Source organism: Crocodylus siamensis, chromosome 10 (genome assembly GCF_052110815.1).
Source record: "Crocodylus siamensis isolate JL-2025a chromosome 10, ASM5211081v1, whole genome shotgun sequence".
Taxonomy (NCBI): domain Eukaryota; kingdom Metazoa; phylum Chordata; order Crocodylia; family Crocodylidae; genus Crocodylus; species Crocodylus siamensis.
In genome coordinates, this window is record NC_143404.1 from 67,484,758 (window position 1) to 67,501,139 (window position 16,382).

The 16,382-nt window shown below is 45.7% G+C and overlaps 1 protein-coding gene across 2 annotated transcripts in view; it reads left to right on the forward strand.

Moving 5' to 3' along the window:
• Positions 1-16,382, forward strand: part of CDH4 (cadherin 4) — a 617,364-nt gene that overhangs the window by 569,331 nt on the left and 31,651 nt on the right. For both annotated transcript variants that reach the window (XM_090064612.1, XM_090064613.1), the window contains exon 9: positions 8,568-8,753. In XM_090064612.1, coding sequence (XP_089920738.1) covers positions 8,568-8,753 — 186 coding nt within the window. The remainder of the gene's footprint in view (positions 1-8,567; positions 8,754-16,382) is intronic.

Sequence of the window (16,382 nt, forward strand, 5' to 3'; positions counted from 1 at the left end):
GAGATATCAGCAGGGCAAGCAGAATTGGAAGTCGGACCCAAAGCAAAGTCCTTTGCCTCTTTTTTCCTCCATCGTCCCAAGCAGTATTTGAACCCCAGTCGTGGGACGGTCGGAGTTAATGCATGATACCAGTGTCCACTTCCAAATGTTGCTGGCAGTGTTTGATATCTGATTATTGAACACTAGGTTCGTCCAGCTTTGTTTGTGCAGGTGAATGCCTTGCTACTTAACAAGTCCAACAGAGCTACCAGCCGTAAAGTGCTTCTTTACATAATGAAGGAGTCTGGACGTAATGCTGTATTTTGGAAAGCTTGCCCTGTGCCACCTAGCGTGCCATGCAAGTCACTTTAGCAGAGCTTCTTCAGTCCAGGGGGAGTTGCCTCTCATGGCCCACACAGTCCTTTACAAAGGCAAAACATTACCACCAGTTATTACAGGGCTGAGCTGCGATCCAAGCTGGTTTATCCTCCTGCTGGTTTGCTCTTGTGATGTCAAACCATTTTGGTTTCCTCTGGAGACCAGTGCCTTGCAAAACCTTGAGGAAGAAATTGCTGACTGAAGTGCTGCTGAGCCAGCTGATCTTTGGCGCTGGAGCACAGAGCTCGAATATGATTCATTTCCAGGCTTCCTATCTTGTGTCCTTTAGTGGCTTGATACATATCAGGGGGCTGAAAGGCAATGCCCTGTGGTGACAGAAAGACTTAACTTGACCGACCTGAACGTGTTTGTTAACTATGTACTTTAATCCACAGGGGGCCCAGGAGGCAGCCCTGGTCTAAACAGCTGAGTGCCGGCCCTGGGTCCCAGTGCTGACTTTTGCCATTACCGTACTGTATAACCTCGGGCACGTCACTTAGCCTCTCTGCGCTCGTGGAAATGCAGGCAGTACATTGCCTTTGAAGAAGTACAGTGACCGTGCAAAAAATGTTGCTGTTTTATCGCAGTCGAAGTAAACCTCATACCCATCTGCAGCTGGTTCCAGCATTTTTTGGACTCTGCTTTATTTAAAAGATAGCATTATTAATTAAACCTGACAATCAAATATTCTTCAGAAATGCACCAACCTCATTCTCCTGCTGTTTGCTCCGTAGGCAAGAAACAAAGGTGTGTTAGACAAAGAAAGCAGATGGAGTGTTCAAAAGAGGCTCGTCTGACTTGAAAATAGAAGTCTCCGCTATCAGATCAGAATTTTTAACGTATACTGTTTCCATTGGCTCGCGAGATAAGATCTTTTATTGTTGAGTATAACCATTGTTAAAGGTCATTGTTGCAAAGGCTACATCATTTAGACTGGATGAGATCCCATTTTGGATAAATTCACAATTTTTCTTCCTAACAAGGTGATAGTATCAGGATTTGAATGTACAAGAGTGCTAGGTTACAGATTAAAGGCTTTTGTGTTCTAGAAGCCATACTACGCCAGACTTCATGAGTTTCAGTGAGACGTGCAAGTCCCCAAAGTCAAGTAGGTTGATTAAAGTAGTACTTTATAGTCTTTGAAATACAGATAAAGTACAACTTTCCTGCATGGGGTTAATGTAGATTTTTTTTTTCCCTTGACAAGGCTGCACGTCTTTCCAAGGACATAATTCTAATCTCTTCTTAAACCTTTCATATGAACATTGTAAAAAGCTCCTTTTGTGTTGTAATGCATTTTTATAAAATATATAAATTTATATGCAAACTTCGAGCCTCATTTCATAAGATATATTTATCTGGAAATGGTTATCTTGCAGCGAGGCAGTGTCTCAGTGTCATCATTTTTGTGGCATCTTTTCATACTGTAAAAAGACTATAACATCTTAAAACTGAAAAAAAAATATTAACATTCATTCTCAAATACGCAGACATTTTTATTATCCTTCTCTCATTATGTCCCCTTGTCAGTGAACTCCTGGCAAGGACTTGAGACGTCTTTGAACCAAGGTTAAAACTGGATCGGGACTTGAACTTGACTTTCTCAAACTTCTTGCGAGTCTTGAAATTGGACATTCTTGAGAATCTGAAAATTAAATTACTTCTTTTTATTGGTGCTGGGAGAGAGGAGGGTATGGTTTCTGCTTTCTAGGTTGCTGGCCTGTCATTGTTGCTCTTTCATATTTGGAGAATAAACCAGGCAGCTGCGTGGTTCCTTGAGATTAAAGAAAACAAACTGTAATTTGGGATTAAGGCAAGGAACGGGAAAGAACAAGGGTGAAATCAATAGCTCTCGGCAACTGAGACCAAAGCAGATGCTGTCTCCACTTTCAGTCGGGGGGTCAGTCTTAGAAATTTAAAAGCGCATGGGCATAAAACAAACCCACCCCGCTCCTGTAGCTACATACTCAGTAGGATCAAACTAAGGTTCAAAGAACGTGCTCGAACAGTTGGAAGAAATGTTTAGCCCGCTGGGACTGAGAATATTGACGTACCATTGGTATCCTGTCAGCAAGCTACTGGATAAGTAGATAAGAAATAGAAGGGAAAGTCACCCTAAATATTGTTAAGGAAACAGATGAACCAACTTCTGACAGGGTTACTTCTTTTCTAGGCTGTGTCTTTTTTCTTTAGTGTTTCCTCTATAAACCATACACAAAGCTAAGGGTCTAAATGAAAACGATGATACCCTGGATATATGGAGCTTGTGATAGACTTTGCGTCTTTGCTCACAGATTGTAGAGCTGCTTTATTGTCAGCTGGGGGATTTTAATAGCACCAAATGGAGGAGAGAACGGCAGGCCTAGCAATCCTGGTTTCTGCAGACCCATGCGACCAGGCGGAGTCGGCACTGAACACGAGCAGCCACTGTATCCGATCCAAGCAATTCATTTCAGAGCAAGATATGTGACAGCTGGGCCTAGTATCGGTGAAGCAAAACTGCAGGTTGGCAAGAATATGTTTGGCTTTTATAGATCACATTTCATAAAGCAGTTGCCATATGACATAAAACTTGGCCATCGCATGATGTGGGTACTTGGAATGAATATTACATGAAACCAAGCAAATATAACTGTCAGGCCAGAAATATCTTTGTGGAGAGTGTGGTTGTGCCTGTGAGAAGAAAATCAAAGGTGAATAAAGCCTGCTTGATGGTCACTAGCAGGTGTGATGGAGGACAGGTGATTGGAGAGCAGTTCAGCAGGAGATGGTACTTAGCTATAGGCATTGGGAAGGTGATCCATGTTAAAAGTGAACACACGTGGGAGACTGAAGCCCTTAAAAAACTTCTTGTTAACATTTTAAAATTGCAGGATCTGCCAGATTTGTCTATCAGAGAAGATTGACTTTACTTATGAAACCTGATCGCCTTGCTTAAAAGATTGAGGCCAGATTCTAATTTCAGGAACCCCAGGGTATATGGAGTAAAACCTTTGAATTCATTCGAGTTGCTTTAGATTTATGTTGTCATAGAAATCTGGCCCATACAGGTTGGATAGGATAACTAGTGAACCTAGAGCAGTCATCTTTGAGCAAATGATATTGGAAATTAAAGGTCATAGAATTGATGGCAAGGCTTAAGGAAACAGCAATTAGGCTGCTAGGAAGAGAAGCAAAATTACTGGTAGTAGAAGTAGAAAGAGGAAAAAAAATATTAGAGTATTATTGATCTACATATCAAGTTGGCAGGTGCACAGAGTACAGTGTGGAGTTGTTTTACACCTCTTGGGCTTTTCTGAGATACAGGCAACTTATTTAGGCCCTTTCGGTAGAAATACCGGGGTACAAAAATGGAAGTTAAGGAAATCAATTAGGATGGCTTTTGCTGGTTTCAAGGCTGCAGCTAGACAAATATCACAACGCATGATTTATTAAACGAATTTAGTCATTTTCTTTTAGACAAATTGTCTGCAAACAGATGGGGGGTTATTAATTTGTCTACTGTACAGCCTTTTTTGCTAAATATTCTGTGTGAAAAATACCAACCTCTGATCTAATCATAAACTCTTCAGTAGGAGTTTTCCCTTAAGTATTCCGTGGTGTCATTCAATATTCAAGCTGTATGATTGCTCATCTATTTCATAAGATGTCATTTCAGTATAAACTGCACCGGCCTAAACTGTTGTTTGTTTGGTTTTTTTGGTAATAATTGGAAAAATCTTTGTTTATAAACCAAAACTTCACCTTGCAAAAAAAATCATACAAGCAAAACTTTGGTGTCACGGATATTCATAAAAGGTGGGTAGGGATATGAGCACGGAAGAAATTAAACTGTATTTAAAAGTCATCAAAATGAACCTGAATAATTTTCTTCCTATTCATCCATCTCAATTCATCGCCCACTGGGAGTGGCTGTAGTAAACTGATGGGTTTTACTTCATCGTGTTTGTTTTTACAGCTCAGGCTATAGATTTAGCACATGCAAAGTCATCTCGTGAACTTATTTCCCCCACTTATTTCCTTTCTTCTTTTGAGTGATGCTTATATATTTGTGCTGTCAAGTACTGAGCAGGACAAAATTAACCTCTAGGGTTAAATGACTTCAGCATAATCTGATGCAACCTGGCAATCAAAATGAATTATTACGTTTCAGTAGCATATGAGTTCAGACAGACCAGCTCTGGAGGAATGAAAGAGGAACTTTCACAAATGCACCCGTACCAAAATAAAACCTGGAACCTATGTAATTCAAGATGAATAGACCAAGTTTAAGAAATAATGGTAGCTAGGCAGAGCAAGTCTATATCTCAGAATGCAAACCAAGCCTGAATAGCAGTCAGCCACAAAATTACTAGCAGAGGATTAAAACAAAATGAAGAGAGTGAAAAAAATTGTAATGCAGCAATAGCAAATGAAGCTAAATAAACTGAAGATGCATCCAGGAAAATGTAGCAAGTAAGGGCAGGCACAGCTTTATCTTTAAAGACAGCTTTATCGTTCTTCTTCTTTACTCCAGCAGTCACCCCTGCTTCCCTATTGTCTTAATATTAAAGTAGACACGTGTCTCTTTATTCAGCCCCGTCCCCTGCACTTCTGCATTGCACTTCTATTGAAGGAAACAGTGCAGCGGAGGGCCAACCTTTTTGGCAGGGTTGCCACAAATTAACCCCCTGCCCTCCCACCAATTACCGTTCGGATTTCTGCCCCCTGCCCAATCCGCTGCTCCGCTGTCTGCTTCCTGTCTGATCTGCTTCTCTGCCTTCTGCTCCCCGTCCTACCTGTAGCTGTGCTGGCTGCCCCTTCCCAATCTGCTGCAGCGCATACCACATGTAAGAGGCTGCCCATGCATGCTGCTTGTGGCGTACGTGCTGCACGCGGACAGCACAGTAAGACAGGGCATTGTTCATCCTACTCAAGTACGTCAGGGTGGGGAGGAAGTTGCATGAAATTAGACTGGAATCACTCAAACCTCTGTCCTTCCAGTAACACCTCCAGTACGTGCCAGCTGAGGATCTGTCCCTATAGATCAACTTCAACTGAAGCCCCTCAGTCCTGGCTGGTGCTGAATGCTGCTTGAATGGGGCTGATAGCCATCAACTCCAAATGAATAGAAGGGATAACATCTTCAAAGATGCTTTGCACTTAACAGCACTGACACCCGCTGTTATGGAAAAGTCTTGTAGAGAGCTGCAACCTTCCAATCAGGTATTATGTTCAAGACAAAAAATCACTCCTACAGAATTCTGTGGGCCCAAAAAAAAGCCTTTGGAAAAGATGCTGTTCTCTCAATAATGTTATGAGCTGGCACAGCAATTTCTATGAAGCTCTGTTGGCTTCATCCCTGGTACATTCCCTAGGGTCTTTGCACAAAGGACCACATGGGATGGAGCAGGTAGGATGTGACCATTGAGAATAATAGCTGTTCAGCCTCTCCCTTTTATTTTGTAAAAGTTGCATTGATGATTTGCTTCGAATGAGTTTACCCTGTTTGATTTTACAAGTAGTAAACCCCATAACGGACCAAAGCTGGGGATTCTCCATCGTTGCATATTCACTCTCTCGCGAAAGGCTACAGGGGAACGGAGTCAGCCCCAAAATGGATGTTGAGTAATTGCTTTAGGAACATCGTGAGGTCACTTTTTACATTTCTCTTAGCTGCCATGATTTGAGACGTGGGCACTGTTACATTTTGCTCCATTGAAATTACATGATCCCTTGATTTTAAACAGCGCATTCAGCTGCCCAAGCAAACCCAGGGCCCATCAACTTGTCATCCCTGGCATGCAGTGCAACGTTAATCTAATCCAATGGGAAATGATAACCAGGGCGGATTTAGTAAGAGACAATTCTGCTTAACTAATCTCCTTGAGTTCTTTGGAGCAGGCTGCTGACAAGATTGATAATAGAAGTGTGCACATGACATAATCTAATGGATTTTTCAAAAGGCTTTTGATAAATTTCCATTTGACGTTCCTGCACTCAAACTGCGTGCTGCAGAGGTTCCCAGTTGGGCATGAGAATGGATGAAGGACTGGCGACAGGGTGGGAAACCAGAGGAATTGAAAGAGGTACTATATGTATTGGAGCTCAGATTATTTAGAGGCGTCCCACTGTTCTTTCCTCTACCAGGCAGGCCCAGGACAAGGCGCGATCTGTATTTGCTAATGAAAATTTACTTAGGACAGGTGCAAAAGAAAAAATTGAGCAAAATACCATTAAAGGCAAAACTAAATTTAGAATAGCATACAGCAAATAAGAGATTTTTGCTGTCGGATGTGACGTAATATATGCTGGTTGCAAGTATTGGTGGAGGTAAGTGTCCAGAGAATGGTAGCAGGTAGCACAGTAGTACTTTACAAGAGTTTTTGAGCTGAACAATAAAATAGTCATTCATTATAATTAGCACACTTCTTCTTTTATGCATGTTGCAAGCTTGGTTTTCAGAAGTGGTTTGTCACCACAGTTTGGGGCAGAATTTCCATTTTGGAACGGGGCCAGTAGTACTCATTGTTTTCCCAGGGTTTCATTTGACTTGTGCCAATCTAAATGGCATTTTGCAAATGATAATGGGAGCTTTTGAAGGGTGAGCACTTTTGAAATATTGGCAACTCCATTTATGCACCTAAATCATAGAAAATGAGGGTTGGAAGGGACCTCAGGAGGTCACATCTGGTCCAACCCCCTGCTCAAAGCAGGACCAGCCCCAGCTACATCATCCCAGCCAAGGCTTTGTTCAGCTGGGTCTTAAAAACTTCCAAGGATGGAGAGTCCACCACCGCTCTAGGTAACCCGTTCCCGTGCTTCACCACCTTCCTAGTGAGAAAATGTTTCCTAATAGCCAACCTAAACTTCGCTTGCTCTAACTTGAGACTGTTGCTCCTTGTTCTGTCACCTGCCACCACTGGGAACAGATGAGAGCTTTTAGACCATTAAAGTAGAAAATATTAACTGTGCAAGATCTTTGGTCTTATACATGATAAATCAAGTGGTACACAGAAATGCAGCTCAAGTGCTATAAGGTACAAAAACTGGATGAGTTGCATGCAACCCACTAGAATTAACTACCAGGAAGGGCCCAGGCAAAATTCCCAGAAAAGTTTTGACAAATCAGGCAAAGGCAAAAGCAGAAAGAGGAAAAATTTGGTAACATCTCTGAAGAAGCAGTAAGATTTCATTTTGGGAAAACTGGGTAACCCAAGACATTGAATATTAAGGGGCCGACTTTTTCACCTGTGGTCATTACAAGTAGCAGTTCAGATTATTATGACTGAAAGGAATTAGCAAGTAGAAGCTTTTGTCTGTTATTTCAGTTTATCGAATGTCTCGTTTTGATGACACTTTTAGTTTCTCTTGGAGGCTTGGTGAGTTTCGGGGGCAGGGTGAGCTGTATTTATTAATGAATCCAATTTATCAAATAACAAATGTAACATTTAAAGATGCCTCCCATCTTCTAAACCAGCGGTCTCCAAACTTTTTTGATCATGCACCCCTATCAGTAAAAAATTTTTGAGCACGCACCCCCAGGATATGTATATTTATATAAATAGAAATATAAATAGAAGTTCTAGTATTTTCTTCCTGCACCCCAATGAATCGTCTTGCACGCACCCCACTTTGGAGACCACTGCTCTAAAATAGACATAAAAACATATTTATCTTCTATCCACAGAGCTACCTTAAGTCACTGTCCACAGGAGTCTTGTGTTCTTTTCTTCTCTTCCTTTCAGTCTCTGGCTGTTCCTTTATGTTTCAGTTGTTAAGCTTTTTTGTTCCTTCCCTTCTGTATAATAATTCATTCCCTCTTTTTCCTCAGTTCTCTGCATAATAACAATCTCATTATTTCCTACTCTTCCCTGTTTTTCAGTTTAAAATTTATTCCAAATTTGTTCTTAAGTGGTAGCTCATAGAATTTGTACTCTCCTTTAATGTTCAGAAAAAAGTTAGTTGCAGCTTCCTTTGGTGACATGGGTCTTTCAGACAGCAGCAGGAGAGAGAAAATCATTTCAAGAGGAGGACATGGGATTAAAACCACATATGATGAAGGGATGCAGACAGTATCTGAATGTACTTATAGCTTGGATTTTACTTGTGAGGACCTTCCTGGAGCCCTGAGGCCCTGTTCATTAGGCTGACTTCAATGCCAGCTAGTGACTTATCCCTAAAGTCTTCAGAGCTCCTGAAGAATACTAACTCTTCTCTTTCATTTGCAGTATTCGGGGGAGGTGCCCGAAAACCGCGTGGAAGTTGTAGTCGCAAATTTGACTGTGATGGACCGGGACCAACCCCACTCGCCCAACTGGAATGCCGTGTACCGCATCATCAGCGGAGACCCCTCGGGCCACTTCACCATTCGGACGGACCCCATCACCAACGAAGGCATGGTAACTGTGGTGAAGGTAGGTGACTTCAGCAGGAGCCGGAGCAAATCAATTTGTGTGGCTATCTAATCAAATGACTCCCCAAAGGAAGCCCAGAGGGTCTGGTGCTGTTTCATGTCATCTTTGCTTAGGATTGTCAGTGTTTGAATCTCCATCTGCCGTTTCCCCGGTCTCGGTGGTACAGGTGACGTGCAGGCTGCTACTTCAAGCTTAAACCACTCAGCCTTGGCTCACCGCCCTCTCATTTCTTGGCAATCCCACCCCAGACTCCCACAGATGCTAACACGATGAAGTCAGGGCCCACTTCTGCTTGCCTTCCCGCTGCGTGCACACTACGCTTGGACTCTGTACTTGCTCGCAGTCTGATGTGCTGTGGGACTTGGAGTGCGCCTCGCTCCCCGTAGGTGGGAGAGTGCACAGCTGCATGTGAGAGAGGCAGCAGGACAGCTCAGCATGGGACCTCAGTAACTCATCTCTTATGCAGAGGGGGTGTGGAGAAGTAGCAGCCTACAGCTGAGCCTCCAGAAGGAGGGCTGAGCTTGTCAGTGGAGGAGGGAAGAGGCAGACGGCTGGTACAGGGAACATCTGAGTCGGGTACCGTTGCCTGAGAAGTTTGGGAACTCCGATACTAAGCAAACAAATGCACTTTGTCGACCCGATCCTTAGTTATGCTGAAGCCCAGAGATGCTTCACCCGTTTATACCAGCCAGGGATTTGGCCCAAAACACCCTTCGAGAAACCTACCCCTGATATTCAAACTACCGTCTTCTTCCACTACTTGTTGCTTTCAGCGTTATGGTGGAAGAGGCCAGGAGTCACAGGTGTAGAAATCCACCTGATCTCAGCATTCAGATTTCCTAATGCTTTCTGTTCCATAGCTTGAATCCTACAGGTACGCGGAACAGATATCAAATTGCAGCGCCCTTCATCCCTCCGAAAGGACACAAATTTATCTTCATTTAAGGGTTTGCTTCACGTTCCCATACAGAAGACCAGCAAACCAGGCAGTGAATGCCTCTGCAGTTATTGTATGCGGCCGGGACACAACTGAATTCATTCAACATTCAGTGAATCAGTTACCAGATAAGATTCCTATGGATGTTCTCACCGACTATCAAAAAAGTGAAGGAAGCCTGAATAGGCAGCTGTGATCTATGGGAACTTGCCCTACACGTTCTGTGCGCTGCACCTGAAAAGAATTATTTATACTGCTGAGAACAAAGCCTTTCCCTTTTTGCAACCAGTGACCTTCACTTAACCAAAAGTTTTTAATACGTTATAATGCGGCACAGAAGTTTAAAGAGCAACACAATTAAAGAATGACTCTGCAGGAAAAAAAACACTCCCTCGTAGCTAAGAAATTGCAGTCAGTCTTCATACATACAGTTTGAGTATTCGGAAAAATGACATTGGTGAAATGCCATTGAGATTACGTTGGCAGGAATGTGTGAGCTTGTGAGCTTGTCCTGTTTTCTGCCCCTTAGGGGGTGTGTGTGTGTGTGTGTGTGTGTGTGTTTGCAGATGCCACTTTGCTGAAACTTTAAGGGAAACATCATCTTACCTGCTAGATGATATTTCATCAGGGTTTTTATGTTAATCACTCTTATTGCTCTCAAATGATGACTGGCAGCCTTCTCCAGTACATCAGAGTGCCTCTCCAAGTTTCATTGGTGGTGGGTGTGTGCCTGTGTGTGTGTGTGTGACCTGTGCGTGCATGGGTGTGCGTGATGCTTAAAGGACAAAAGCTAAGCAGGTCCAACATGAAACACTTGGGTTTTTTTTCCACATCAGCCAATCTGCAAATACTTGTAACTTCCCTGCCCCCATCCTAATCGAGGAGCATGTCAAGTGTCATGACTGCCGTTTTAAAGCTGCATCAAAGTGAAAAACAGGGGATTTACGTGATCACCCTTGCTGCGCCAAGACGCTTGCATAATGAACCAGCCTTTATTCAGAACTTGCAGGCGGAAAGCAGGACACGTTTGTCAAGACACCCAGGATGCCAGGGTTGACTTTCCATTCCTGAGTAACCAACAGTGATCATGATGCAAAGAACCACAGGGAAATGGCATTATGTCACATTGAGCTCAAAGCCTGAGATTGCATTGTAATTATCTACAGTGTCTGACCTCCCCTGATCCTTCTGTGTGTTCTCGTTTTATCTAACTGGAAGACTGTCTCTCTCGTCTATCGGCCTCCACCGCGAGGCAAGTTTGCTCAAAATGATCCATGCTTTGTTGTATATCATGGTCCCCTTAGAGATGATTTGGTGCCTGTGTCTCCCAGGTATTGATGTTAGTATTGCATTTATTATGATATTTATAGCATTGTGTATAATAACATGTCTGATATCGCATATCATAAGGCATGGATCATTTTGAGAAAACCTGCCTCATTGTGGAGGCAGATCGGTGAGAGAGACACCAGGAAAGATGTGTGACCAAACACTGCCAGGATCCATGCAACATCACCAGGATCTATTCCTTCCTCCCCGAACCGTTAGCCATGGCTGCAGTTGAACTTGCAGATCTTGGATTGGCCTCCTCAGTCATCTGCAGATGCACTGATGACTTCCCTGTTTACCAGAAGACTGTCATCCTCATATTGATGGACTGCTCCAAGTGGAAGACATTTTTGATGCTCCTTGGCACTGAGAATGAGCATTATTGCTCTGGATTCAGTGCCTGTGCTGGGGAAGGGAAGCCTGTTAGGTTTCTACCTTCTGTCTGCCTTGTTCTTAGTTAAGAAAAATGTGGGTTCAGGGCAGGGAACTCTCTGCAAACTGATGGCTGTGGCTGGTCAGGGATCGTTACTCACGGGGCATGAGTTGTCTCCTCTGTTGGTCTCTGATTGGATCAGGGAGACTTTTTGAGCAAGAGAAGAACGAGGAAAGTCAGAGAGTGAACTTCCTACTCACGGTCATTAGTCTGCAAGGTGCCACTCTCCCCTCCGTCCTGCCTTCCCCTGACTTCAGACTAAACCCCTAACTACCTCTTTAATCATGAGGCATTAAGGACCCGTGGTGCTCCCATGAAATCAATGGGACTAATGGCGTAATTCCTCACTGTTGTAAGTAGAGAGGTTCACATCCTGGTCTGCAGTGAATAACAAATACAATGCAAAGGAGGATGTGAAGAACACCCACCTCCACCTAGATCTTTCAGCGCACATTTGCAAAAGGGCAGACAGGCATCCAGCCCCCAAAGCCATTCTCAGTTCAAGTTAATCTTTGCAAAGGCTGTTTTTGCAATCAGCAAAGCCACATCTGCTTTTCTAGCTTCATCACTGAAGGGTAGAATATCATTTCTGTTTTTCATATCATTTCTGAACCATTTTCATAATGGAGAGAGACCCGGGCCTCCGAAGCAAGCCTGGCGAATGGGGAGAGAGCCACTTCCCACTCAGCTGAGACACGGCAGAGTCTGAAACAATCTCCAAGAGCAGCAGTGGATGCCCTGTGGGAGCTGGCTCACAAAAATGTTATTATGGCTCAGAGACAGGGATTTACAATGGAGATGCTTCCATGGTTATTTGTCTCACTTTGGGCAGCACAGGAACATAAGGGCATTCCCTCTGGTTAAAGGTGCCTTCAGAAGAGAACACATTGCCCTCTGCTTTATCCTGCTGTATGTGGGTAACATGAGGCTGTGTGTTCAAGCAGCATGGTTCAGAGGAGGTCTTTGCAAGGTGGCGCTTCAGAGCTGTTTTGGCCAGCCTCAAATTATGCATGCCCAACAAGTTGTGGGGGCATGCCTCACATCAGTAGTGCAGTCAGGGACCTGGGAGAGCCCATCTGCCCAGCTGGCATGTGCAAATGTAGAAGTTCCCTCTGCAGATCCACACCTGCTCTCATGCATGCAAGGCATTGTGCACATATTGAGGTGGAAAACTATCTGCACTGCAGGCTGGAGTGGTGGGCTGCGATACCCAAACTGGCTCTGTGTGAGCCAGCGGGGTGACTAGTAGCAGTCTGGCTGCAGCAGCTTGGGCCTCTGTCTAGTCAAGGCAGGGATCCTGTGGGTAAAAAGAGGATGTGGTGATGTAATTAAAGACTGGATCATAATCTAGACATGCAAGGGGCTGAACTAAGGCTGCACAGGAAGCCTTTACTCTGTCTTGCAAGTCTGTGGCATTGCTACCTTAATCCCGCTCTTTTAATGCTTTTTCTTGTGTATGCCATTTAATATAAACACATGACTTCCCCTCTAGAAAATAAAAGACAAGGGCCATATGCAGATGAAACGAGGGGTGTGTGTGCACAACACTTTAAAGCGGGCTAAATGCTTTTGCGCCGCTTTAATGGTATCGGGGTTTGCACGCCTCGGTGGCGTATTGCGCATTAATTCCAGCCGCTGTAGGAAATTTGGCGGCGTAATGAGCCTTAAATGACTTGGGGCTCAGCAAACTAAAACTCCTCTGAGGTGCAAGGCTCCATGCAGCTCCTCAGCTCTGCAGGAAGCCCTGCAGGCAGCCTGGCAGCAGCCCGGGAAAGCAGGGTCCACCCAAAAAAAGTGGCGAGCCTGATCTTTTTATTCCCCTCCCCACCCCGGAGCCAGCCTGCCAGCCTGAGCTGCAGTGCCCCCCGGACTACCCAAGTCGGGTGCCTGTGGGCGAGTGCCGCCTCGGGAGGAAGCACCAGCCCTCCCCCCCCGCAGCCCGGGGACCACTCTGCCCACTGGCAGCTAGCCCTCCCCTCCTCTCCCCGCCCGAGAGGCAGGTAAGTCAGTGGGGTGTGTGCACGACACAGGGGTTTAATCGGAATTGAAGCGGCGGTTTTCAAAACCCACCGGTTCAATTTAGTGCCCCCGTTTCGTCTCCACATGCCCATAGGTGACAATCAGAGTCTGTCTGAGACACATTCTCATCCTGGACGTAACAGATTTCTGAGTCTTTGCTCCTGCTGTCGGCCTAATCAATATGTAGCATTTCCAGTGACGCGAAGATGGAGCGTGTTAGTACAGTGCGAAGAACTGAGCTCTGGAGGGAGCGGACCTCAGCAAAGTCTGTCCTGTCATGTCTGCTTAATACTCCCCCACTTGCCATCCGTTGCTCAGGAAAAAACCATATGGTGCCTCAGAGACATAGAAATGAAACCTCAACTGCTGCTGTCTGTGTGCAGAGCTGGGATTTGTGTGTCCCCCTCTCTGCCTGGGCATGCAGCCCCACTGCCCTAAAGCTCTGGTGTCCCTTGTCAGCTGGCAGCAAGCCTCAAGAGGACACCCCTGAGATGTGCATTGCAGTCCAGCCCTTCCCCCTGCCACCGTACATGCCTCCCTGCTGGGCACCTACACAGAGAGGGGCTGAGAAACTAGATACAACAGCTTTGCACCTGCCAGCGACTCGCTCCTGTGCGGGGCATCCCCCACTAGGGTTGGGCAGTTGGTCTCCATTCCCTTTGTGGAAAGAGTGTGGAGCTCAGCATCCGTGACCATGGAGGCAAGACTACGGAGGACAGGTGTGTGTAGCACTCCCTCAGTGCTCACCGGAGCTCTGCTGGCTGGGGCGCTTGTACACGTGACACCGTTGCCATGCACGCCTGATGAAAATGTCACTCTGTGTGGCTTCATGGCATCACACTACATGTACAAGAGTTGGGGGGGGGGTTATAATGAGTTTGCATCGCTGCAAATTAAACTACATCCCAATGTAGGTTAGTTTGCACTGCTGCGTTGCTGCTGTCAGTGGCTGTGGGGGAGGCAGGCAGGCTTCACAGAAAAAGGGGATCAAGCGCCTCACCACTTCTACCCTTAACAGGCGCCTGCTGAAAGCGGAAGTGGTGGGGGCCCGATCCTTCTTTTTATTTTTTTTGGTGGCGCCTGCTCTCCCTTCCCGTGGCTGGGGGGCAAGCTGCTGGTCGGCTGAGCTAACCCACCCAGCCCGCTAGCAGCCCACCCAGGTACCCCAGGGGGACACCACCGCCACAGAGCAGCCCACCTCCACAAAAAGGATTGGGTCCCTCACCATAACAGAGATGGAAAATAAAACCCCACCATTTCAATTAAAAACCCATCGTTTCAATTTAGGGGGCATGGAACGCAACCCTAAAGACTAACCCCCTGTCATGTGTACAGGCGCCCCCGCGGATGCCCTGCCTACCTGTGCCCACTCCAGATGCACCAGTCCCAGAAGCCAGGTAGGGATACTGCCCTGAGAGCACCCACCGCCGCAGCTCTCACACACATTAGGACAGGGGTGGGCAAAATGCAGCCCGTGGGCCGGATGCGGCCCACCAAGCCATTCTATCCGGCCCACGGGGCCCCTAAAAAATTTAGAAAATTAATATTTATCTGGCCCTGGCTGCCTGTCATGCGGCCCTCGACGGCTTGCCAAAACTCAGTAAGAGGCCCTCCACCCAAAATAATTGCCCGCCCCTGTACTAGGGGCACGAGGCTGGAAGCAGTATAGATGCACCCTGGCAGGGCTTGCTGCATCGGCCCTGATGCCTGATCGGGTCCCCTCTTAGGCTCATTCTGAAGGCGTCCTCTCCAGCCCAACAAAACTGGGTCTTGTAAGAAAAAAGTTTCATAGATTTCATTGACATAGACATTAGGGCTGGAAGGGACCTTGTAAGATCCTCGGATCCAGCCCCCTGCCCCAGTGGCAGGAAGTCAGCTGGGGGCAAAGGATCCAGTTTCTAAGAGGTCAGACTTATATACGTGTTTTTTTGGCTAAAACAGAGGAAAATACTGTGTGAATACATACACTGGGGGGCCAGCAAGAGCCTGGCACCTGCAAATGCATTAGCTCCAAGGCCTCAAACAGTATTTAAGCAGGAACTTTTCCCCTGCATCCTTTTTTCGAGTCCAGCTTGAGCATGAGAGCCAGTGCTAGGAGGTGAGCTGAGCAGGAGCCTGTTTGCTTCCTATTATTCCTTTCTGTGGTGTGACTTCCACCCGGACAGGCCGGTTTCTTAAGCAAGGCGAAGAAGCCAGACCCTCAGCTGAAGTAAATCGTCATAGCTCTGCGGAGGCCAGTGGAGCCGTGCCAGCTTACTTGAGTGAAAGTCTGGCTTGCAGTCTCTGGAGTCAGTCAATATCCATAACATTAGGAGACGGAGTAGAGAGAATTGATATACTTCTAAATTAATAAATTATGGCAAAGCATTTTTTAACGGGCAGAGGTGTGATCCTGCATAACTCAAGCCTCCCTGGCGTATGATTAGAGACGACCCTCATAATAATTAGAGGAATGGCTAAGAGATTGCTATTATACTGCAGTTCAATCAGTTATGCCAGCTAATGCTTTCCGTTGCCTCTCACTTCTGCGAGGTGCTGTCCTTCTGCGCGTGTTAAAATGAGATCTACGGCCACCCAACAGCAAACCATACCTTTGAAAATGTGCAGACAACCTCGGGGCATCACGTGAGACCATCTTTCAAAGAAGCCTGTGGGAGACAGCTCGATTTACAGAGCCAGCTGTAGTTGCTCGCAGCCCAGCCCTTGCATGTAATCTTACCTAAGAGGGGAAACTCAGGATGCTACAAGCTCAGGAGTCCACTGAGTCTGACCCAGTTACTTAGCCAGCAGCTTTTAATACTAATAGCTCTGTTAAGTACCTGTCTAATTCCTCTTAACATGACTGTGCCTGTTGCTTTTATAGCTGCCCTTCCTGGGATCTGCTGCTGAAATCTGAATGCTAAACTAAGAC